The sequence below is a fragment of the Carassius auratus genome, chromosome 48 (assembly GCF_003368295.1).
Source record: "Carassius auratus strain Wakin chromosome 48, ASM336829v1, whole genome shotgun sequence".
Taxonomy (NCBI): domain Eukaryota; kingdom Metazoa; phylum Chordata; class Actinopteri; order Cypriniformes; family Cyprinidae; genus Carassius; species Carassius auratus.
Window position 1 is genome coordinate 6,046,774 of NC_039290.1, and position 23,792 is coordinate 6,070,565.

The 23,792-nt window shown below is 35.9% G+C and overlaps 3 protein-coding genes across 4 annotated transcripts; all 3 read right to left on the reverse strand.

The window, feature by feature from the left end:
• Nucleotides 1–606: 606 nt before the first annotated feature.
• Nucleotides 607–4,926, reverse strand: LOC113065639 (5-hydroxytryptamine receptor 6-like). The gene is made up of 3 exons (XM_026237071.1): nt 2,642–4,926; nt 1,907–2,041; nt 607–1,459 (listed from the first exon to the last, which is right to left on the reverse strand). Exons 1-3 carry the CDS (start codon nt 3,650–3,652, stop codon nt 1,100–1,102), a joined length of 1,506 nt encoding a protein of 501 aa, XP_026092856.1. The 5' UTR covers nt 3,653–4,926; the 3' UTR covers nt 607–1,099.
• Nucleotides 4,927–5,162: 236 nt separating this feature from the next.
• LOC113065640 (MICOS complex subunit MIC10-like) lies at nt 5,163–7,800 on the reverse strand. The gene is made up of 4 exons (XM_026237072.1): nt 7,633–7,800; nt 6,391–6,438; nt 6,195–6,304; nt 5,163–5,362 (listed from the first exon to the last, which is right to left on the reverse strand). The coding sequence occupies exons 1-4, from the start codon at nt 7,694–7,696 to the stop codon at nt 5,354–5,356; spliced, it is 231 nt and encodes a 76-aa protein (XP_026092857.1). The 5' UTR covers nt 7,697–7,800; the 3' UTR covers nt 5,163–5,353.
• Nucleotides 7,801–9,508: 1,708 nt separating this feature from the next.
• On the reverse strand, nt 9,509–12,743 carry LOC113065641 (suppressor of IKBKE 1-like). Of its 2 annotated transcripts, none has more exons than XM_026237073.1 (5): nt 12,377–12,743; nt 11,414–11,519; nt 11,192–11,334; nt 10,234–10,347; nt 9,509–10,154 (listed from the first exon to the last, which is right to left on the reverse strand). In XM_026237073.1, exons 1-5 carry the CDS (start codon nt 12,530–12,532, stop codon nt 10,035–10,037), a joined length of 639 nt encoding a protein of 212 aa, XP_026092858.1. In that variant the 5' UTR covers nt 12,533–12,743; the 3' UTR covers nt 9,509–10,034. The 2 variants fall into 2 exon arrangements, with proteins under 2 accessions (XP_026092858.1, XP_026092860.1); XM_026237075.1 differs by having other exon boundaries at nt 9,989–10,154; nt 12,401–12,743.
• Between the last annotated feature and the right edge of the window lie 11,049 nt (nt 12,744–23,792).

Sequence of the window (23,792 nt, forward strand, 5' to 3'; positions counted from 1 at the left end):
TAACAGTTATGCCATTGATTTTTTTTTTTAGCATGGTATTTAAAAAAGAAAATTTCATAAAGTCACACATCTTGCCATCCACAGTATATTGTAGTGTTGTCACGGTACCAAAATTTCAGTATTCGGTACCGATGCCAGTGAAAATCCACGGTTCTCGGTACCAAAGCAAAAACCAAAAATATGCTAATAAAAAAAAAACCCTGCACTTTTATAAAAAATAAAACCAATGCCAATCTTTATACTTATTTACAAATATGTTTAAAGTTTTTCTACAAGTAATATAATTATGAAAAACAGTAAACAAGTTTCAACCAAATTTAATTTGTCTTTTAATTAATGAATTTAAACATTCAATTTTTTGGTAAATAAAGGGGATTTGCTATTAAAATTAAAACATGGAAGAAATATTGTGTGATTTATTTTATTTATTTTTATTTTTATTGTTTTTCAACAGTAGTAGCAGTATCACATACATTCTACTAAATAATAGTAATATTTCTAGCACAACGCCTTTATGTAAAAATTAACTTTTATTTTGACGCACTACTTTTATTTTGACACTGGTTTTATTCAAAAGAAACGGTAAAATGCTTGTGAAGTGTCTCAGAACAGTTCTGGTGATGTTATTTATGTATTGATGTCCTTAATGAGATGGCAGATGCTGAAATTACTTTATTATTAGCGTCCCGTGCTTCAGTCTGTGTAGTAAACAAACCCGCACGTCTCTGCCATGCATTCATTCACACAGAGACGCGCAGAACATGCAGGATTCATATTTCAATAACTTAACTTTTATGGCTTAACCTTTATAGATACTGGTCCATATGGAGATTTGATTAATTTATGCTAACTTTGACAAATTCCGTGACTGTCCATATTAAAATGTAAGATTCATTTTCATGTCTGGATTTTGAGATTCCGTCCGCGTTTTCTGCTTCGTGGAAGTCATAGTGCTGTATGCGCCAAGAACCAGGGTTTTACCGGGTCCTCGGTACCACCGGTACTTAAAGAAACCTGTTACCGTGACATTTAAATTTTTTTAGTACCGACTTTGACAACACTAGTATATTGCGCTTCTTTTGTTGTCTCAGTTGGCGTATCAGTCGTCTACTGTATCGACCTGGTTGGGCAGCAGCAGAGGCAGGTTAATCCCAGCATGTTCTGCATCGAGAAGGTTAACAGCGTCTGTAGCCGTCGCTGGTAGTTGAGGCGGGTCGGACACAAGGGAGGGGGGTTCAGTGGGTAGTTGTGGCTCCCCTGAGTTGCGTAGAGAAAGGGAAAGTGGCAACGATGGCCTACGAGGGGCTTGAGATGAAGAACAGCAGGGTAGAAGCCGTGCCAAAGCCCTCTTGAAATCCCTCATGAACATTGGGTATATAATTGGGTTCATGGTGCTGTTACAGTAGCCCAGCCAGGTGATGGCATCGAAGAAGGAAGGTGGTACGCACTCACACACCGCCTAAATGTACAAAAGAAAAGGTCTTAGATCACAAAATCAATGCATTATGTAGCTGAGACTCAAAATCAAAGAAGTGGAAAAGGTCAAAGATGTCTGGTTCGTCGGAAGAGGATGTCAGGATGCCAGGGATGAAGAAAGGGAAATTAGGAGATAGAGATGCTATTCACACACCATATTGTGTGTGAAGGAGGGCTAGAGACAGGCTTGCCCAGAAGCAAATTGAAGGACACAGATGGGGGACGGGATTGTTGAAAGCTCGAGAGCAGGATAAAGAATAATTGCACAACAAAATAGGAATCTTTGTCAGTTTATCATATTAAATAATTAATTTGCCACCCATCCCCTTTTTTGTTACATGCTTGTTAAGATCAAGGTAAGGTTCAATATGAGTGAGTTTTGCAGTCAACATGAATAAGGATGCTTCTTATCTTTGTTTTGTGGACTTACCTGTGCCATGTTGGTGATAAAAAAGGGAAGCCAGGCACTGAAGAAGAGACCCAGGAGTACTCCAAGGGTAAGACTGGCTTTCAGAGCTCTCTTCCTCTGCCTGTGTGCCAGTCTGCGCTCACTGTTCACCGACAACTGAGAGAAAGAAAAGAATATATTCATAGAGATTTCACAGTGATTCGCCCGCTGAGAGATGGGTAGTAATGTTACCTTGGCCTTGGGTAATTATTTATGTCTTTCCCTCTCTCAGATGAAAGCTCTTGAAAGTGAGTGCCTCACAAGGTCTGACTAGTTCTATAGTTCCCATTTCGCCCTTCCTCATCTTCAAATGCCTTTATTGGCACTCCGACACCCTCATCTTGTCACTCATTACTTTCTGTTCCAGTCCTTCAAATTGAATTTTCCTTTTCCGCTACATATTTCAGCTTTCTTTTTGTGTTTAAGATGCAGGGAATTCTCTACACATGCTGTGTGAGTGTGTCAGTGATCACACTGCCTTCACTTTAATAGGCAGTGGGTACATGAATGAACAGGAGGCCAATACAGTTGAAGAATGCATGCACTCCCAAGTTTCTTAGTTTGTCGGGAGTTCTCAGCAAGTTTTAAAATATAAGTTTTACAAATACACAAAGCAATACATTCACCAGAAATTGAATCTTATAACTCTATTCTAAGACTTTTACTTGAAGAATTGAATTCCTATCCCACTGTTTTCTCCGATTCAGAAATTCTCACCAGAGCTTGCCGCAACACGGGTGGCTCCTGATGGCTGTAGTCATCTCCATCCTGGATGGCATGACCAGGAGAAAGAGGATGAGATGGTTCGCCTGGTGAATGATGTGGGTAAGTAGGATGCGTAAGAGCCTCCACTTGTCGTGCCTGTCTTCTGGCCGCCAACAGGATCCGGCAGTAAGTAAAACATATGGCTGTAGAAGGCAAGAAGAAGGTCAGAAAGGTCGCCACGAGGGCAAAAGGGAGAGTCACCCGCAGGCGGCACTGCATGGACAGCATCCCTGACGTGGTAAGGTGGAAATACGAAGAGGGGTAGAGGAAACTCAACTGCGAGACTGTGGCATTGGCTGGATTGTTCTCGGAAAGGTCTTGTGTGCGACCAAGACTGTGCCAGTCCATCTTTATTGGCAGAAAGGACGTGAGGGCTGCCAACCCCCAAGCCCCACCTACCAAAAGCAAGGCACGAGGCGGGGTCATGTGCTGTTTGTATCGCAACGGAGAGATGATGAGGAGGTAGCGGTCCAGACTGATAACACACAAGTTGAGAATGGAGGCACTACAGCACATCACGTCGAAGCAAAGCCAGACGGGGCAGAATCCGGGCGCCAGCACCCAGGTCCCACACAGCACGTTGAGCATAGCAGGGGGCATCACGACCAAAGCCACCATCAAGTCTGACAGGAAGAGGGACACTAGGAAGCAATTGGAGGTGCAGCGCAGCGACCGATGTGCGAACACCAAGGCAATCAACAAAATGTTCCCACAAGCTGTCACCAGAATTATGAGGGACAGCATGACTGCGAGAAGCCAGGGACCGCTGCCACTAATGCTCCAGCCATCACCGATAGTACCACTGTCATTGAAGCTCCTGGGAACATTCCTGGCATCCACAACTGATCCTGCCTCTACTCGAGGGATAGGTGAGCCACTCATCATCGGAGAGTTGAATAGGACTGTGTGCGCTTCCTGTGGTCTCGATGAAGCGAACACACATCCAGCGTTTTTCAAGTGCATTGAGAGAGTGATGCTGAATGTGAAACAGTTGATCTGCGGGTCACCTCACTGAAATCTGATGCAGACCACCTCAGGTGGTGCAAAAAAGATCAAGATGTCCTGTTTAGAGTAATCCTTTCCATCTTTCCCCTGGCAAGGTTGGTGATTTCACTCCCTCTCTGTTCCTCAGTCACACCAGTGCAAGTATATTCAGCTGCCATCCCTCCATTTGTTAACGTGAGATGAGCAAAGCAATAAAATGACACATGTCCTTGTCAATAGTCTGGCTTCGTCAACGCTTAGCGCCAGTATGAGCAATTCTGTGCCTGTCAGAGTATTTCAAAGCTACGTGTCATGATGACACTCTTTGGGGGAGGGCAACTGAGAGGTGGGCTTCGGTACGAGAGAGTGTGAGAGAAAGAAAGGGAGTGTCACAAGAGCAAGACCACTGTATAGATATTTTTAGACGAGTGAATTAAAAAACAAACTTATCTTGGTCCATTTCTCTCGGTTTGCTTTTTTAAATGCATTTTGATGAGCTCAGTGTTTTTTATTCAGTAATTGTGTAACTGTAATTGAGTAAAAAGAAGCGGACAAGTACACTAGAGGTAACTGTGTTGGCGGCTTTGCTGTTCCCTGCGCCCTCCTAATCCCCATATCGTCCACTTCAGGGTGTCTGTGGGATCCACACTCTGCTGCTGGGCATAAAGCATGTCTGAGTATGGCGACTTTATGCACATTCACAGCCAATTGTCATTCAGGGTTAAGTCAAGTAATTAACATCTAAAAAAAGGTTTATGACAAAAAAACGTTTTTATAAGATTGCTACCAAATGATTCAAATGTAATTTAACAAGACATTTCGTGTGTGCGTGAACACTTTTTCTTCTGTGCTTCATCGTGACTTTGATATTAGGTACCTCAAGCAAAAAAAAAAATTATGTTGATTGTCAAAACACAGACTACAATACAGGTTATACAATGATAATAGTGATCACATTAGAACTGAGAAAAAAAAAAAAGGTTTTGAAATGAAAGTTTATTCCAAGATGGAAAAAGCTGTAAAGATCTTCCTAAACGGTTGTACAGTTGTGTATACATCTGACAAAAGCAAAATATGATAGTTTTATTATCATTACAGCCAACATGCCTGCATTAATTCCCTGAAGCCTTAGTTCTGAACAAGGTCATGCATGAGAACTTATTTTGATATGTACTTTTACCTTTACGTAAAAACCAACATTACAATAGTGCAATCATAAGCATGCCAGATGAAAAAAAAAAGATATGCTTGTAATTTCACTATTGGAGACCTGTCACGATGCCAACACTGCCCTGGACACAATGCAGGTTTGTGCAAATGTTTTGCATTGAGCAAAGTGCACTAGTTTAGCATGGTTGCCAAATATCATCTTGGCCTGTGTCAGAAGCTAGATGACAGCGTGGGATGCTATCTCTGGGGTTATAATAGAAGACTATGATTTTTGGAATGCATGTTACTGTAGGGACATTTTTTTTTATAAAGTTTAAAAAAATAAATCACATTCAAATCATCCTTAGCAAACTTAAAAGCTCATTTTTTATATATTTTATTAAATAAACAGACTGTCCTGTACAAGAAGATGGATGTTATGGAGAAAGAAAGACAACCAGTCTGTTGTGTCAGGCTTTGAATACTGTATGAAAAGCAAGGCAGATGACAGAATCCATAACTGATGTGACTCTACTGCTCCTGAAAGAGACAAGAGAAAACAGGTCAGAATTTGAAACCTTTCAAATGATCTTTAAATGCCTTCAGTCATAGAGTTTCCATGCATATAACCTTGTGTTAAAAGAAACAAACCAATCAAATCTAATTTATATGGAAAAGCATGAGAATGTCACAATTTAACAAACATTTGAATAACTAAATATTATTGAATATATAGATGAGCAAAAGCACATTTTTATCAGTGTTATCTTTATTAACTAAAAATTTTTTAAACAAAACTATTAATGACTTGAAATAAAGATTAACAAACAAAATAGTGTTTATTTTATTTCAGCTTTTTGCTAAGGCCAATTTTCTTTTTCTATATAATTGTAGTAAATTAACTCAAATGTAATAGCTATATAGACACACACACATATATACGGTATACACACACACACACATAATGTATTATTAATAATCAAACCAGAATTATTGAATTTTATATAATTTAATAGTCAAAACATCAGCGCTGTACACATGTATTCAAACAAAATTAAGACAATTATTAAAAATATAAAAACTGTAAGATAAAAACAGACCATAAAATATAAAAATCTAATTCAAACAATAACAAAAAGTTGAATAGTAGTATCTTATTCTTATTGAAAACAGATTTTTTGAATATAAGTTTTATAAAATTTTCATTAAAAATGTCTAAAATATTCTCATCCATTCACATTTAGGATAATTCTATGCATGTTTTTATAAATGAGCCCAAGCTCTCTAATGCAAACAAATATTTCAAGCACACAGACAAACTGCTTAGTGAGATTTGTTCAAGACGACACGTGAAATCCATAAAAACACAAACCTTAGCAACTTTACTCTGCAGTACATAATGTGACCTCAAGTCATTCTGGCAGTTAGAATAAGCCATGCCAAGACCCAGTCCTGTCCCAAACACAATGGGCCACGTCCGGCCTGCACAAACACATTTTCCCATTAGCACAGATGAGGACTCATTCTAATGAATCTGGTTTACACTAGGTATAATGTAATATACTTACGCTTGAAGAAAACAACAGAGAACACAATTCCTAGACCCAGACCGGTACCTATTAGACAAAAACATTATATTACAAAATTACCCAGCATGCCCATATTGTATCTGGCTAAAACTACTTTGATTACATGTTTAGGCAATATATTATTCCCCCAATAGCAATACATTATTCATCTTTTACTGATTCTCCCTTATTCTTTTTTTATTTTTCCCTTTCTAAAATAGCCTGCTGCTTATATAGACATTTAGATCATAAATTCAGACTAAGATCAGCCAGACATCATTTAACCACTGATTTATAAAAATCATTTCAGTTTTAAGAAGTGTTTCGACATTGCATCAACTACTGATGAGCACATTAACTGCTATTTGAATTATCACTCAGTAGGTTATTTAAATTCTTATTCACATGTAATTCAGGGATTCCCAAACTTTTTTTTTTTAATATGAACCTCTTTCATCTAATTTACTTGACAAACCCCTGAGATTTAAATATATATATATATATATATATATATATATATATATATATATATATATTTTTTTTTTTTTAATAACTATGTATCACATTTGCATGTTAACGGTTCGCTGACGTTGATTAATTGTCACATGAAATGCAGGTAAACAATATTAATTTTTTTTTACTTTGTGTTTTATATTGATGTTATTTTAAAATTACTTATTTGTAATTTTATAAATCTTTTGCTTTTCATTAAACTCAAACAGGGAAACCTTGATGTAATATAATATTTAATGCACACTCTTTGTATATTTATATTAATATGGTTCAAGATTATATTTTAATCATCAAGTTAGTCTGATTATAGTACCTAAAATATAGTACCATAAAACGTTACTAGCTATAATTTGTCATGAAATTTGGAAGCAGTAATGGATTATCATTTGTAAGTAATCTACTCAGCTCTGATAGTAGAAAAACAGTCCAAAAAACATAGATTTAAGAAATTACTTCATACTAAGACTTGCATAGATGAGTCATAGACGGTCCTAGGAGTAACTATAATTCACCTAACCTTTTTAATAGAACACACAATAATACCATAGTTCTCAAAGCCTTACGAGCTTCTTTAAAAACACTACGGTATTTACAGTCGTCTATGTAGAGAGTTCACTAGGTTTAGCGCCGAACCCAGCGTGTGCGTCTTATCAGTGACCCGAGTGTCCTACACATACGTGACTACGTGCCCTTAATCAAAGCTGATTATTACATCTAATGCATTCTTACCGAATTTAACAGCGCAGTCTGCGAGGCAGCGGTCCCACTTTTGCCCGAGCTCTTTCTCAGACATGATGTCAGCGGACGGCGGCGGTGAAACGGATGACTTTGGCTTGAAGGCTGTAGCACAACTGTCATACTTTCCTTCTCCGGCAGTGGAGGAGTGTGTACGCGCTGCATAATAGCGCCATCTGCTGGACAGGCGGAGAAATAATGCTAGTGATCAACGCACGGATACAAAATACGTTTCAATTTTTTTTTTTTTTTTTTTTTTGTGGGGGTTGGTTTATTTAAATAGCACTACTAAAGAAACCGGGTTACCCACAGCGCTTTAAATAAAAACAATCGCACACATATTTACAAATGTACAATAAATATACAGATAAGGCAGTATTATGGACAATTAACATTTTAAATACTAAGTGTACTATGAACATACTCTAAAGATGGATTATGTATAAGTGTATGTAGTTTCTGCTTATAGTGTACATACAGATTTACAGAATCCATCTTTATAGCATGTTCATAGTACACCTATCTGTATATCATGCTAATAGACTATGTTTGACAGGTGCAATATTTGAAAATCGAAAATTATTAATTTATTTTTAAAATTACATTTATATCTGAATATATGTCAGAGCGGGAACATTTGAATCAGTTCGGGTCAGTTCAAAGTGGGTTCGCAAATCATTTGAGTCAGTTTGGGGATCGCATCATTTGAATCAGTTCGGGAGTTCGTAGCGCGATAGCGAATAATTTGAGTCAGTTATGGGGATCGCGAATCATTTGAGTCAGTTTGGGAGTTCGGAGCAGGATCGCGAATCATTTGAGTCAGTTTGGGGATCGCAAATCATTTGAATCAGTTCGGGAGTTCGGAGCGGCTTCGCGGATCATTTGAATCAATTAGAGAGTTCATAGCGGGTTCGCGAATCATTTGAGTCAGTTCGGGAATTCGGAGCGGGATCGCGAATCATTTGAATCAGTTTGGGAGTTTGGAGCGGGATCGCGAATCATTTGAGTCAGTGCGGGAGTTCGGAGCGGGTTTGCAAATCATTTGAGTCAGTTTGGGGATCGCAAATCATTTGAATCAGTTCGGGAGTTCGGAGCCGGATCGCAAATCATTTGAGTCAGTTCGGGAGTTCGGAGCGGGATCGCAAATCATTTGAGTCAGTTCGGGAGTTCGGAGCGGGATCACGAATCATTTGAATCAATTTATTTTACATTTGTAACATATTGTAGATCTGCATATTCCGTACTTACTGCTTATGGCACTTGTGGTAAGATGCTAACTGCATTTCGTTGCCTTACCTTACATGTGCAATGACAATAAAGTTGAATCTAATCTAGAATATTTAGCAATCAAACAAATACATATACTACTGTATAAATAAACTGTACCAACTCCAAAATGAGCTTTTAGTAGATTTAATAGAATTTTGCATCGTTCAATACTACACTGAAATCCAAGCATATTAATTATAGCTTTCTAACCAACGCTGAAAAATGTTTTAATAGTATTTTTTTAAATGTAAACATAACTTTAATATAATGATAATTTCAAGTATCACAAAAGATATAAATACTGTAAGTAATTTTAAATATTTTTTGAATAGTAAGGGTAAAATATAATTACTGGAAAGTTTCATTAAACATTAATTATAGATTAATAATCAGACACTTAAAGTATTACAAATTATATAAAAAATTATATCCCTTTAGTTTATTTTACATGTAAATAGAATATTAATACATATTTATTGAAATAAAATGTCACACTGTATGATGGATTCTAGGTTTCAGAATTTTTTTTTAAATTTAATATCATGCTTTAAAATATATCACATAAATATCAACCTGCTGATAAAACATAAAACTTATCACATTTAAACATGAATAACTGTATTTTATTTTACATATTGTGTTATACAAAATAACAACTGCAGTACATATGATTGCTTTCCTGAGATGAAAATTATTTAACAGGCCTGTTAATAATCGGTTTTCACAAATATACAATGTACTCCAAACACAATTTAATCATGTGAGCTAAAAATACCTATAATCCTGCTTAGGCTAAATCAAAAAGACAAAATTCTAATTTTAAAAAACGTTTTATTTTTTTGGAAAATGCAAACAAGAAATAGAGCCAGGACTGATCTATAATCCAAATTTATCTTAAGTTATTAAGCATCTATTATTAAAATAAAAACTAAAGAGGTGATGCATCTTTACTGAACAAAAACACTACCATCATTAATAACTCACATCAGAAAGTGCATCATCAGGCAGGAGGAAGTTAAACCCCGCCGGGACAGTCCAAATCAACACTAGAGATCCCGATACAGATACTGATGTCAGTGGACGCCAGGTCACCCGACATACAAAATCTAAAGTAACATTTTCCTCTATTAGGGCTCTTGTTTCTTAGGGCTCTGGGCTGCCGTCTCAGCAGGGTTTGTCTCCTCTCTCTGTGGCTTCACAGAGATGTTGCTGATGGACAGCAGTCCCCTGAGCTCCTTGTTTTCAATCTGCATAAACAATAAGATGTGTTACATGAACATACAAAAACAGATATTCTAAGCCGATGTATTAAAATAAAGCCATTACTTCAAGCTGTGCCAATTGCTCTTTCACAGAGCAGAAGCGCTGGTCATCCACCTGCACAGCTCGACGCATTACTTGACCCATTTCACAGATCCGCTCCAACTGGGTTTGAACCTCCTGGAATAAAGGCTTATTTTAGGTTTCATCCTGCCTGGTTTCAGAATAACTTAAAGGAAGGCTAACTAAAGGAACAGGTAGAGTTAACATGTAGAGTTTCGTTCTTCATCGGAACAGACTTTGGTCAATTCAGCATCATATTGCTTGCTCACTAATGGATGCTCTGCAGTGAATGGGTGCCGTCAGAATGAGAGTCCAAACAGCTGATAAAACCATCACAATAATCCATAAGTAATCCACATCACTCCAGTCCACCAGTTAATGTATTGTGAAGTGAAAATCTTGAGTGTTGCTTCTATCTAAAATACGAGGCCTCTATCCAAAATATTTCTTTCTTCAGTTAAAAAGTCATCTTGTCTGAATCAGGAGAGAAATATGCACAGATCAAGCACCAGGCCAAAACCATTTTAAACAGAAATGTGAGTGAATTTTGATGTGAGAGGACAACAAAGGATGCACTTTTTCACTGGAGGAAGCGTTATTATGGATTATGAATTAATTTGCCAGAAGCGACAATTTGAAGTTAAAACACCGTAATGATGGATTTGTTTCTTACAAACACTCAAGATTTTCACAATATATTAACTGATGGACTGGAGAGGTGTGGATTATTTGTGGATTGTGTTTTTTTAATCAACTGTTTAGACTCTCATTCTGACGGCACCCATTCACTGCAGAGGATCCACTGGTGAGCAAGCGATGGAATGCTACATTTCTCCAAAGCTGTTCTGATGAAGAAACAAACTCATCTACATCCTTGATGGCCTGAGAGTGAGTACATTTACAACAAATCCTCATTTCTGGATGAACTATTTTATTAAGAAAGCAAAGGTCTAGCTGGCACCTTAGCTTGATCCTTGTGAAGGTTAAGCACAGGTTTGGCATCAATCTCTTTCTTTTCCATCATCAGCTGAAGCATCTGTTTTCGGTATCGGCCCATGATCAGCTCTAAGGCGTACTGGTGCTCCTCCAGAGAGATGCAGAGCTCTGTGAACAGCACAAAGAGTCGAATCAGGGATTCATTCTACAAATGCGAGACACTTTGAAGAAACTCACACCGCCTTGCCTCTGTTCTCCTGCTGGAGGTCTTTGATTTGGGTGTTCTCCTGGGTCAGCAGGACGTGAGGTTTGTATCTGGACAGCTCCTGATACTCTGTGCTTTCCTCCATGTTCTACATACAGGAAAAACAGAAATTCATAATGGTTGATAACTGGTTATTCTTCATTAGTCATTAGACGCATCACATAGAACTTAAACAACTAAACCGACAAATAATTTGATTATCAATTAATCCAGGTTGCACGTTATGTGTCTATCTATATATGTTTTTATGGGATTAAAAATAATTGATAACAAATTTGATTATCAATTAATAATAATAAAAAAACAAAAATCACACACACATACACACACAATAAGAACATAAGTCTAGTTCTCCAAAAATTAGATCAAAATTACGTGAGTTTGTTAAAAACAAGAAAGATAGATTGTAGTCAATGGAGTAAGAAAAATAATCTGTTGAAAGATGTTTTGTCACTAAATGTATCTTGATTTGGCAATATGTATACATTTGTAACGTTACAGGATATGTAAATACATACAGTATATATTTTGAAAATATTTACATGTATGTACATTTATATATTTATATTATTATATTTATATTATACATAAATATATTTAATATATATATATAAAAAAAAATATATATATATATATATATATATATACATAATAAATATACACTATACACTCATATATTATGTTAACAAACAAAAAAATATTTTGGATGTGATTAATTGCAATTAATTATTTGACAGCACTTTATTCTAGTAATATTTCGACTTTATTCTCGTAGTATTTCGAGTTCATTCTCGTAGTGTTACGACTTTATTCTGGAAACACTTCGACTTCATTCACTTCGACTTCATTCACTTCAATTTTAGATTTTTTTTTTTCAACGCGGCACTAAAACGCCGTCGTACTTAAGAGGTCATATGTGTGCTCTGTAGGGTGTTCATATCATGCCTTGTCAGGGAGAGTGTTTCCAACCTCCTTCATGCTGTGGATCTTGTGGTTGAGGACGCTCGACTGCTCGATGAGAGTCTCTGCGGCCGTGTCGTGCTCCTTCAGCCGCTCCAGCAGCGTTCGCGCGTCGCCCAGCACCTTCTCTATCGAACACATCTCCACCTTCACCTCCACAAACACACTCAAACTACAGCGCTGCTCTCAGCGAGCCTGATGCTAACAGTCCAACTAGAAGATGTTGAGATATATTACATATCTACTTTCTTATATCAATCACAAAAGGCAAACATAGTAAGAAAGTCGATTAAAGAAAGCTGTCAAGTGAAGTAACTTCCTGTGCTAGACAACGTCAAATGCGTCAACTGTTTTGTACGTAACGTTACAGGAAATATGTTTTCAAAATAAAAGCCTGAAAGAAAATAAATAAATAAATCATTAAAAGTACCCGAATTATTATGAATATTATTTTTATTATTATTCTGCAAATAGCTTAGAAATGTGTCTTTGCATAATAAAATGGGAATGAATAAATTATTTTAACATCTAACAAAGGATACGCTTTGCCTTGATTTGCAAAATAAATACACCGTTTGGGTAAAAAAAAAGTATTCAAATTATTTATAATAAAATTATAATAACAATAAAATTGATCAAAATATATCTATCGTCTATACAGACCCTCCAACACTAGCACTCTCTATTCTTTTTATGCTTTTATTATAAAACACTTGACCCTCAAACACTAGCATCTAGAACTCTCTATTCTATTGTTTTATTTTTATTTATTATAAAAATACCCTCTAACACTAGCGTTATTTACTCATTTTCTATTCTATTTACTTGTTTTCTTTTTATCTATTATAAAAAAATGGACCCTCTAACACTCTAGCGTTTCCCTATTCTTTTTCTATTCAGTCTACTTTTTTTTTCTAATTTAATATATATTACAAATTACAGAACGAGGTGTTTACACTTTTCTGTTGAATTATCCTACAATTAGCTTAGCTTATGTCTCTGCATACTAAGATGGGATGGGATAAAGTATTTCAATATCTAACAAATGACACACTTTTTCACATTTAACTATATATGCTTTGTCACAGTAATAAACCCATGGTGGACTGTAATTTAGAGATGATTATTGAAAAATGATCTTCGCGATACAGATTGCATTATCTTGCAATAACCGTAAAATAAACTTTTGGTCTGTACTGTGTGTGTGTGTGTGTGTGTGTGTGTGTATGTGTATATATATATATATATATATATATATATATATATATGTTTCTCTAAATTGATTCTGAATATTTCAGATTGCTTTCATTTATTTATTTCAAATTTTTTTGTGTATGTTGTCCATTGTTGATAGTTTTCATACTTAAGCTGTGAAAGGAACATTTTTAAGGGCTCAACACAGCTTTTATGATGCAGAAGCAACTTTAGTTTTTGATTCTGAATATATTATTCAGGTGTTTTGTTATTTATTTCAGAAAACCTTGTGATACAATATTCAGTTTGTGCTGGTCTGCTTCAATCAAAATAATGTATAAAAATTACTTTCTGTTTTACTTTCTAGCGATCTAGCGACCAGGGAACAACTACAGGAACACTTTACCCCTGTATTTGCCGGAATGGCAGTGTGAAAGGGGCTTTGTGTGACCATAACGCATAAAACCGAATTAATGGGAACATTAAAGAAAGGTAAACTAAAAGTAACTAAAAGGATGTTTTTAACAGTAATGCATTACTTTTTGGTGTAAGTAATCAACAAAGTAATTTAGTTACTTTTTGAATTAAATAATTAGTAACTGTAAAGGAATTAGCACAACACTGGTGATGTCATAACATTCACCTTGCAGACTGAAAATGTTTCTTTTTTGAGACCCCAGGAGCCCAAATTCAGCCCTAGAACAATAAAACCCACAGAAGAGGTGTGAGTTCAAAAGAGGAATCTTTACCAAACTGCAGGGAGAGGAAGAGTAGATATAAGTCATGATCTGCAAGATTAACCACAATCTGATGTGATCCGACCACCTCAGAGAAAACCAGTGTTGAGCTGCTGCAAGTGCTTTTGAAGCACAGCAGCTGTGGTCAAAGAGTTCTCATGTTCTCTTTCAGTTCGGGAGTACGAAGCGGGATCGCGAATCATTTGATTCAGTTCGGGATTTCGGAGCGGGTTCACGAATCATTTGAGTCAGTTTGGGGACCGCGAATCATTTGAATCAGTTCGGCAGTTCGGAGCGGGTTCGCAAATCATTTGTGTCAGTTTGGGAATTCGTAGCTGGTTCGCGAATCATTTGAGTTAGTTTGGAAGTTTGGAGCAGGTTGGAGAATCATTTTAGTCAGTTTGTGGTTCGCGAATCATTTAAGGCAGTTCGGGAGTTCGTAGTGGGTTCGCGAATCATTTGAATCAGTTCGGGAGTTCGGAGCCTGAATCATATTAATCAGTTCGGGAGCTCAGAGCGGCATCGCGAATCATTTCAGTTTGGGGATCGCGAATCATTTGAGTCAGTTCCATTTGACAGTAACTAATACTTTAACACATTACTTTTTAAATAAATTAACTTACCGTTACCATTATTTGATACAATTTTTGAAATTAATTAATTTTGACTGAAGTGCAGCCTAACCTGTTTGCAGCAGCGACGCATTGTAGGATTGGTGGATGACAACAACTGTAAATAAGCACTGTTTCCGTTTATTGAAGTTATGTGTGGCAGTCAAGGTGAGAGCAACACAAGTTTCTCAAAGTGGAAATATGCTCATTATTTCACTTTAGTTGAGCATAAATACAAGAACCTTTTAGTCAAATGTAAGCTGTGTCTTTCTGGTTCGAATGTCCTATCCTAGCCCACGAATTTCCAATCCGTTCCCATGGATTTGTAAACTGTAGCCTACTCACGGATTCATGCAGCAAGCTCCTACATGTTACCATACAGTTTTAAATAATATTAATATGTGGAATGGGTCTACAGCAAAGTGTCTTAAGTGATTCTCTGTATGTTTTTCTCATACAGGTGAAACATTGTTGAAAACATGCAGCCTGTCTCTACTGTGGAGTTGCCGGCTTTCAGTCAGCTCCTTAGCATGATTACATAGATTTCATTTTTAAACAGCATTTATATATATATAGTACAGACCAAAAGTTTGGATACACCTTCTCATTCAAAGATTTTCTTTATTTTCATGACTATGAAAATTGTAGATTCACACTGAAGGCATCAAAACTATGAATTAACACATGTGGAATTATATATGGAATTATATACATAACAAAAAAGTGTGAAACAACTGAAAATTTGTCATATTGTAGGTTCTTCAAAGTAGCCACCTTTTGCTTTGATTACTGCTTTGCACACTCTTTGCACAGTCTTGAAGGAGTTCCCCGAGAGATGCTTAGCACTTGTTGGCCCTTTTGCCTTCTGTCTGCGATCCAGATCACCCCTAAACCATCTGGATTGGGTTCAGGTCCGGTGACTGTGGAGGCCAGGTCATCTGGCACAACTCCCCATCACTCTCCTTCTTGCTCAAATAGCCCTTGATGCCTTCAGTGTGACTCTACAATTTTCATAGTCATGAAAATAAAGAAAACTCTTTGAATGAGAAGGTGTCTCCAAACTTTTGGTCTGTACTATATATATATATATATATATATATATGTGTGTATGTTTTTCGAAATTGATTCTGAATATTTCAGATTGCTTTCATTTATTTATTTCAAAATGTTTTGTGTATGTTGTCCATTGTTGATAGTTTTCATACTTAAGCTGTGAAAGGAACATTTTTAAGGGCTCAACACAGCTTTTATGATGCAGAAGCAACTTTAGTTTTTGATTCTGAATATATTATTCAGGTGTTTTGTTATTTATTTCAGAAATCCTTGTGATACAATATTCAGTTTGTGCTGGTCTGCCTCAATCAAAATAATGTTTAAAAATTACTTTCTGTTTTACTTTGTGTTTGTATAGACCATAACGCATAAAAGCAAATTAATGGGAACATTAAAGAAAGGTCTTTAATAACAGAAATGCATTACTTTTTGGTGTAAGTGATCAACAAAGTAATTGAGTTACTTTTTGAATTAAGTAACTAGTAACTGTACTATTTCTTAGTAATTAGCACAACACTGATAATATATGAATCGTACATTAAAGAAATCATGCAAACAGTTCAGAGGAGTCATCGTCACGGCCCCATATTCGAACACACACAAAAATAGAACAGAGAGAGAAAAGAGAAACACATTTAAACCAAAGATCCACTTTTTTAAAAATCTAATGTTTGATTTGGGTGTTTGTGTAATTTGCTTTTTGTGTGTGTCTGACCTGCAGAGCAGCCAGCAGAATGCCACAGGAAATGGACACACTGAGTCTTTTTCTTGCCGTTGGGCAGAATTCCACATGTCTCCTTAAACACTAGAATCAGATACGGAGCCACATCTAAACACTCCTTCACCCAGTTTGTCCTGTGAAAGACACCTTTACTTGTTTGTTATTTAGTAAATTAGAAAGTCATAAATTCTTGAAATAAAATTAGCTATAGTAGAACAAATACACAAGGGGGCTCTAGTAACACAGCTATTAAAACATAGTGTAATTATTATAATAATTATCAAATATAATATCTAAATTTATCTGTAAATCCTACCAAAAATCCCTATATAATAATAATAATTATTATTAATACTATTATGTGACCTCTTAACTGTTTGAAACAATCTCAACCATGGTTAAAAAAATAACCACAAGGGGGCACTAGTGTCATAGCTAAGTTTTAGTCAACACATTTTTATTATGTCTGTAATTGTTATATTCAATTTATTAATGCATAATAATTAAATTATATTAACACATAACACTAGTACATATTAATAGTACAGTAATAATACAACTAATACATTTTTATTTTTATTTTTTCTCTTTGAAAGGCACCTCAGTTTCTTCAGGTCATGGAGCCACTTGTCTCCCATCCTTTGCATGTAGTTGATCTCCTCCTCCTCCTCAATGATCTCTCTGATCTTGTGTTTGACATCTGCATGAAAAAACAAATTCATCTACATTCTGGATGGCCTATATTAATTTTTGACTGAAATATATATATATATATATATATATATATATATATATATATATATATATATATATATATATATATATATATATATATATATATATATATATATATATATATATATATCCACTCTTGTGCTGCTGACTCCAACCATCCAGACATTTTTTCAAATCCAAATAATTTTTGTTCATTGAACTGATCATGTGCTTTACTGTTTTGCATACTGGAGTACTTTTGTATAGTTTATTAGTTTTGGTTGTGTGTGTGTGTGTACATATATATATATGAGATGAGATGAGATGAACATGAGAATGAGACTTCATGAGAACATGAGATGACTTATGGTGGGTTTTGCAAATAAAATATTTTTGCAAACACTATTTAATAATGAAAACATTAAGATAAAATTAGAAAACATGTAGGCCTTTAGACTTGCCAGTGCATTCAAAAGTAAAGGATAAAGTCAAATTCCTGTCACTTACTCCTTAATATTACTAGTTTATGATGTGATCTAGTCAGTGCTTTAAGTGACCCAAAAGAGGTGCCGGTACTCTATTATAGCCAAAAAAAAAAAAAAAAAAAAATATATATATATATATATATATATATATATATATATATATATATATATATTCTGTGTTTTCTTTTTTTTTTTGGATGACTCCCCTCATCCCCTGAGGTAACAACAACTATATTGAAGGCCTTTTATATACAGCAGTCAACAGGCAACCTTAATAATAAATCATTTTATTAGTTTGTGGATTTGCTTGAGCTAGAAAGAACTACTGAACATAAATAAAATGTGCAAAAGGATTTTGAAAAAATACCCTTAGAAAGAGCTACTGCATTATTGAATTCAAACTTCCAAACTGACTCAAATGATTCGCGAACCAGCTCTGAACTCCCTAACTGACTCAAATGAATCACGCTCCGAACTCCCGAACTGATTCAAATAATTCGCGATCCCCAAACTGACTCAAATGATTCGCGAATCCGTTTTGAACTCCCGAAATGACTCAAATGATTCGCGATCCCACTCCGAACTCCCGAACTGATTCAAATGATTCGCGATCCACAAACTGACTCAAATGATTCGCGAACCCGCTTTGAACTCCCGTACTGAGTCAAATGATTCGCGAACCCTATACGAACTCTCGAATTGATTCTAATGATCCGCGAAGCCGCTCCAAACTCCTGAATTGATTCAAATGATTTGCGATGCCCAAACTGACTCAATGATTCGTGAACCCCTCCGAAACCCCAAAATGATTCAAATGATTCGCGAAACCGCTCCGAACTCCCGAACTGACTCAAATGATTCACGAACCCGCTCCCATTTCTCGAACTAATTCAAATGATCCGCGAAGCTGCTCCGAACTCCCGAACTGACTCAAATGATTCGCGAACCCGCTCCGAACTCCCAAATTGGTTTAAATGATTCATGCTCCATACTCCGAAAGGAGGAATTAGGAAGCGTGCATTGTGAAGGGCGCTCTGAAAAGTGGCAGTGAAGGAAAAGGATTAAAACCGCTATTAAAACAGATGTCCAAATGAACGTACCAGTACGCTAAAAGCACGTTCTGGGCTCACGGAGAGGTGGCGTATGCTCAAGAGCTATATTTGGAAGTGGCGGTACTGAGTACCACTGCGTACCGGCCCACTTAAAGCACTGGATCTAGTGATGGAGAGTACCGTTGTGTTTACTGTTGATTTCTGTATCATCCTGCGGATGCTTGTCCATCAATTGTCTGGATTTCTGATCTGAACTCTCCTGCTTCGATATAGTCTCTCTTCTCTGGGAGCTTTTAAAGAGAAACCCGATAATCACACACAAAACCACCACGGAAACCGGAGTGACAGACAAAGACACCGCCGTGATGAACGAGTGAAGTCTGAGCAAGGAGTTTGACTCAAGTTCACTCAGCAGGGAGGGATTCACTTTCTTTATTAAACAGCTCCCAGGGAACTTATACACACTAGTGCACGATTTGATTATCACACAGCAGTCATTCATATGATATATCTGTGATATTTATAATAGCCTAAGTATAAACTTAGTTTAGAGTTATGGTATTTTAATATTCATTTTTTCATATTAATTCAATAATAAATGTAAAAATAATTTAAAATTTTGTTGTTATTATTATTCAGTAATAACATTGAAATGCATTAACGGTGGGAATTTGACTCGTTTTGTATGTCTTTGCAACATGTAACTGTTTTTATGAATCATTTATTTAATCGATTCATTCAAAGACGTTTATTCAGTTAATTTTCAAGGTTTTGTATATATTGTATATGCTTTTTAAATATTTAGTAGATTCAGCAATGATCAAGTGAAGTCTATGAATGAGTCAGTGAATCATTTACTCAAACGATTCGTTCAAATACTTTGATTCAGCCAGGAATAAATCACCAGCACTTGTCTGGTGTGTTCCTCGGATCCTGTCGATCGGATGTCAATTTAGCTGTGACTTCATTCGGTCATATTTTCATTGGCGGAGCAAATCAGACAGAGTAACAGCAGGCCTATCTAAATTTAAGTAACTTGACATGAACTTATTGTTTATTGAACCCTCGAGATTTCATGATATTTTCGATATCAGCATGGATTGTCTATTAATCATATATCTTAATAAAATCAGCATGTTGTTGTATAACATTATACAACAAAATATCAAATGTCGTAATAAAATCTGGTTATTATTCAAATATAATATAAATTGATTTAGAATTAATTAAATCAATATTACTTGTGTGTGTGTGTGTTTACACTGGTGTGTTTAGACTGCAAGAAATCCACCCCAAAGCAGCGATCAAGCAAAATATCAGAGTCACGACGCTGTTGACACGACATTTATTGATTTAATTGAAAATCTCTCTCACTCTCTCTTGCACTCACCATGATATTAAAATGTATTCACATTTGAATGATGAGCTCAAAGTTAATTTAATGTTATCAATCATAATAGCAGATCAAAATAATAGTCCCTTCTCAGAGATGCATTTCATATCACAAAATGAAAATGCTCTGTCATTACTGCACTTTTTCCATGAATACATTTCCCCTGTGGAGACTAAAGAAATGCAATTGGCAATATTTATTCACGTAGGATCTATGTTCTCACACACTGATGGTCATTTAAAGGTCATGCAAAGGACATTTTGTAGTGGATGTTGTTCTGTAGTCGTTTTATAATGGAAATCATCTCATTTGCGTCACTGTATGGTGTTTTTCTCACAGACATGACATAATCAAAACAGTGGTTTTGTGTCATTATAGAAAACAGTGAACATTTTAAAACATGCTGTTATTTTGATTGTTTTCTAGTTTTGGCTTGAACTTGACGCTTGACGTCTCAGAACCTCATTTGCGATAATTATATTTCAGTGTGAGGATAACAAGCATGTCTAACTCCCAGTTCTGTTTGAAAAGGGAGACGAATTTCTGCCTAGTCAGATTTCAGCATCACACATCTGTATCACAACCATTTCATGCTTTCCAGTCTCAGCATCACTCGAAGATGGAAATATGCATCTTGACTGAACCCAAGTAAGAGAAGTAAAAACTTTTTTTCATATTATGAATATCTAAACATATCTAAAATGATCAGTAAAAAGCAAGACATGAGCCACTCTTAATACTCCAATCTAGCATGAGCTAATTTGCAAGTTAAATGTCAAAGGTCTATTTTTAATCCCTAAACCTAGTTTGCACCTAATTGAATAGAAATTCCTCGTCATTGCAACTTTATAGTCATGTTATTAACTGATACTTTGCCAAGTGCATTGGACTATAGAAACTCAAGGACATCAGTTCAGTGTGAAGTTTCTTCAACTATGTGCACCTTTGACCATTTGGACTTTTAGAAATAAAATAGAAAGCAAAATAAAAATGTTATGTTCCCACTATAACAGTCCAATGGTAGACACACAGTACATGATCAAAGGAGAATGCAGTGTCTTTTTTTAAAGCAATTTCCGCCACAAAATGATTTATCGTGTTTTATAGGGCTTGATGGTTAATTTTTATACAATTTTTTTAAAATTTTAGTCATTTTGTTGTGTGTTTTTGTCAATTTCATCAATATAATAACCCTGGTGGAAATTATTTTAAAATTGGAAATGATTTAAAGCACTTTCATTTTTAGTTGTAATTACTTTTTAAATAAAATATCAGTCTCCTTTGTCTTGCTAAGGTTAAAAGCACTTTATTAGGGGTGGAATTGTTGGGAGTTTTAATCCAGGGGTCACCAAACTCAGTCCCGGAGGACCGTGTCCAGCAGCGTTTAGCTCCAACCCTAATTTAACACACCCGAACCAGCTAATCAAGGTCTTACTAGGTACACTTGAAACCTCCAGGCAGGTGTGTTGAGGCAAGTTGGAGCTAAACTCTGCAGGACACCGGCCCTCCAGGACCGAATTTGGAGACCTCTTCTTTAACCTATAAAACATGTAAATGCAAATATTTTTTTCACACAATAATAGATCTTCATAGTTTACTGAAAGTCTGGGTCTGGGACAAGGGTGAAATTATACAAATTTTTAAGAGAATGAGCAAAAATAAATGACAGCTTATGTGTGACTTATTTTAAAAAAATAATAATAACCATACCTTGAAGCAGTAATTTGTACTTAGTAGTAGTAGTAGTAGTGGAAGAGAATTATTTTGAAAGTCTAATAATAGTAGCAAAAGTGCAAGTGTAGTAGTGCTGCTGGAACTGAAGGCTGCTGTAATGGCTATAAAGTGAATGGAGTCTGATAGCACTAGAGGTTTTCCAGTACTTACATGTCTCTAGAGACAAACTGTGTTTGCTGGAGTGAAATAAACCAATTACAGTACACTAACACTATACACACGCAGACACACAGTGTGATTGTGTATGTGTTCCTGGAGTGCTTTCAGGCCCGGCGTTGCTCCACAGATCTGGGTCAATGCGGGCAAGTTAAATATTAACCAATAAAAACACAAGTCTGCTTAAAATCTGTCGGCATCTACAAGTAAGATTTTCTTCAAAAATAAAACGAGAAGATTTTGCGGTTAACAATCACATGTTATCTATTTAAATTATTATTATTTTAAACTAAATTCAACTTAAATGAGAGTATCTTGCTACTAAGATTATTGTACTTTTTTATGTCTAGGTTTCTGTGTATCTTCAGATAAGATGGTGGGTAAAGATTTATTGGACTAATGTGCTTTTGATTATCCCAGAATGCAACAGTTTATAACATTTTTGCTGTACAACTGAAAACTGCATTAAACTGCCAAAGAAAGAAACTCATTCATTGTAAATCGATACATTTTTAATGATTCATGTTACAGCTTGTTTTGATGAATGAATGGAGGAATTCTTTCTTTGGGTCAGTTTTCTAAAATGCACAAATGCATGATAATGAATATTCGGTCTTCATGATGGTTCTGTGTATTTTGAATTCAACTGCATGTGGCATTTCAATCACTGATTGCATTGCCGGATACGGCAGATGCTACAATACTGTTTTCTCCTGTTCTCTAATAATGGCATGATAGATATGAGAGGGTTAGAGAAACGGATGAGACAAGAGCGGGGTGAAAGAAAAAGACATGCAAAGAGGACAACAGTGCAGGAAAAGAGCAACAGAGATTTCTGTAGGGAAACAAAGAGGGAGGACGTGCATGCTGACCAGTGCTTTATTTAGAGAATACATTAGCTGAAGAGAGTTAAACTGGGCTACTTCTGTCAGCCCACATCACATCTTAATATGATGCTAGTGGCTGACAACAGCAGTGATGACAATCAAATTAGGCTCGTTACTTGCATAGAAACCCTGATACCCTTTCAGTCTAGATTGCTGATTGAGTGAAAAGGCATTTGAATGGATTGTGTTGCACATCTGGAGGGCACAGAGCCAGAGCACACGCCTGTCATTAGACATTCTCCTCACATGCAATTATGCCCCTCATGAAAGCGCCTGCAGAAAGTGGGTCAGGAAATTTAAAGGGAAAGTGTCACTATAAAGCAATTTCATAGTCTCATGTGTTTGTTATGTTTCTGTGCTCTCTAACTAAGTCTGTATTGAAGAAACTGATATATGAATGACAATCACTGATTTTATGCTCTTAATTAACCCAAATAATCAATTACCAAAATATTTGGTATCTTTTAAGTGAATAGATCACCCCAAAATTAAAGAATCTGTAAATGTACTCACCATTAAAGATGTAGATAAGTTTGTTTTCCGACCAAAATATGACTCCTCTATTCATAATTATTGAAGAATCATTTTGGGTGAACTATTCCTTTACAACAATCAAAATAAATTTGGAAAAGAGAATGAATATGTATTAGAATTATCGACAAAT

Excerpts from the sequence above, each read along its gene's own strand:
- LOC113065639 (XM_026237071.1), bottom strand. The coding sequence starts at position 3,652 with ATGCACTTGAAAAACGCTGGATGTGTGTTCGCTTCATCGAGACCACAG. Across the intron at positions 2,042-2,641 it reads CCGTGTTGCGGCAAGCTCTG|TTGTCGGTGAACAGTGAGCG; the intron begins GTGAGAATTTCT and ends TCTTTCTCTCAG. Across the intron at positions 1,460-1,906 it reads TTATCACCAACATGGCACAG|GCGGTGTGTGAGTGCGTACC; the intron begins GTAAGTCCACAA and ends TTGTACATTTAG.
- LOC113065640 (XM_026237072.1), bottom strand. The coding sequence starts at position 7,696 with ATGTCTGAGAAAGAGCTCGGGCAAAAGTGGGACCGCTGCCTCGCAGAC. Across the intron at positions 6,439-7,632 it reads AGACTGCGCTGTTAAATTCG|GTACCGGTCTGGGTCTAGGA; the intron begins GTAAGAATGCAT and ends TTTGTCTAATAG. Across the intron at positions 6,305-6,390 it reads CTCTGTTGTTTTCTTCAAGC|GCCGGACGTGGCCCATTGTG; the intron begins GTAAGTATATTA and ends GTGTTTGTGCAG.
- LOC113065641 (XM_026237073.1), bottom strand. The coding sequence starts at position 12,532 with ATGTGTTCGATAGAGAAGGTGCTGGGCGACGCGCGAACGCTGCTGGAG. Across the intron at positions 10,348-11,191 it reads TTCACAAGGATCAAGCTAAG|GAGGTTCAAACCCAGTTGGA; the intron begins GTGCCAGCTAGA and ends CCTTTATTCCAG. Across the intron at positions 10,155-10,233 it reads AGCAATTGGCACAGCTTGAA|ATTGAAAACAAGGAGCTCAG; the intron begins GTAATGGCTTTA and ends TTGTTTATGCAG.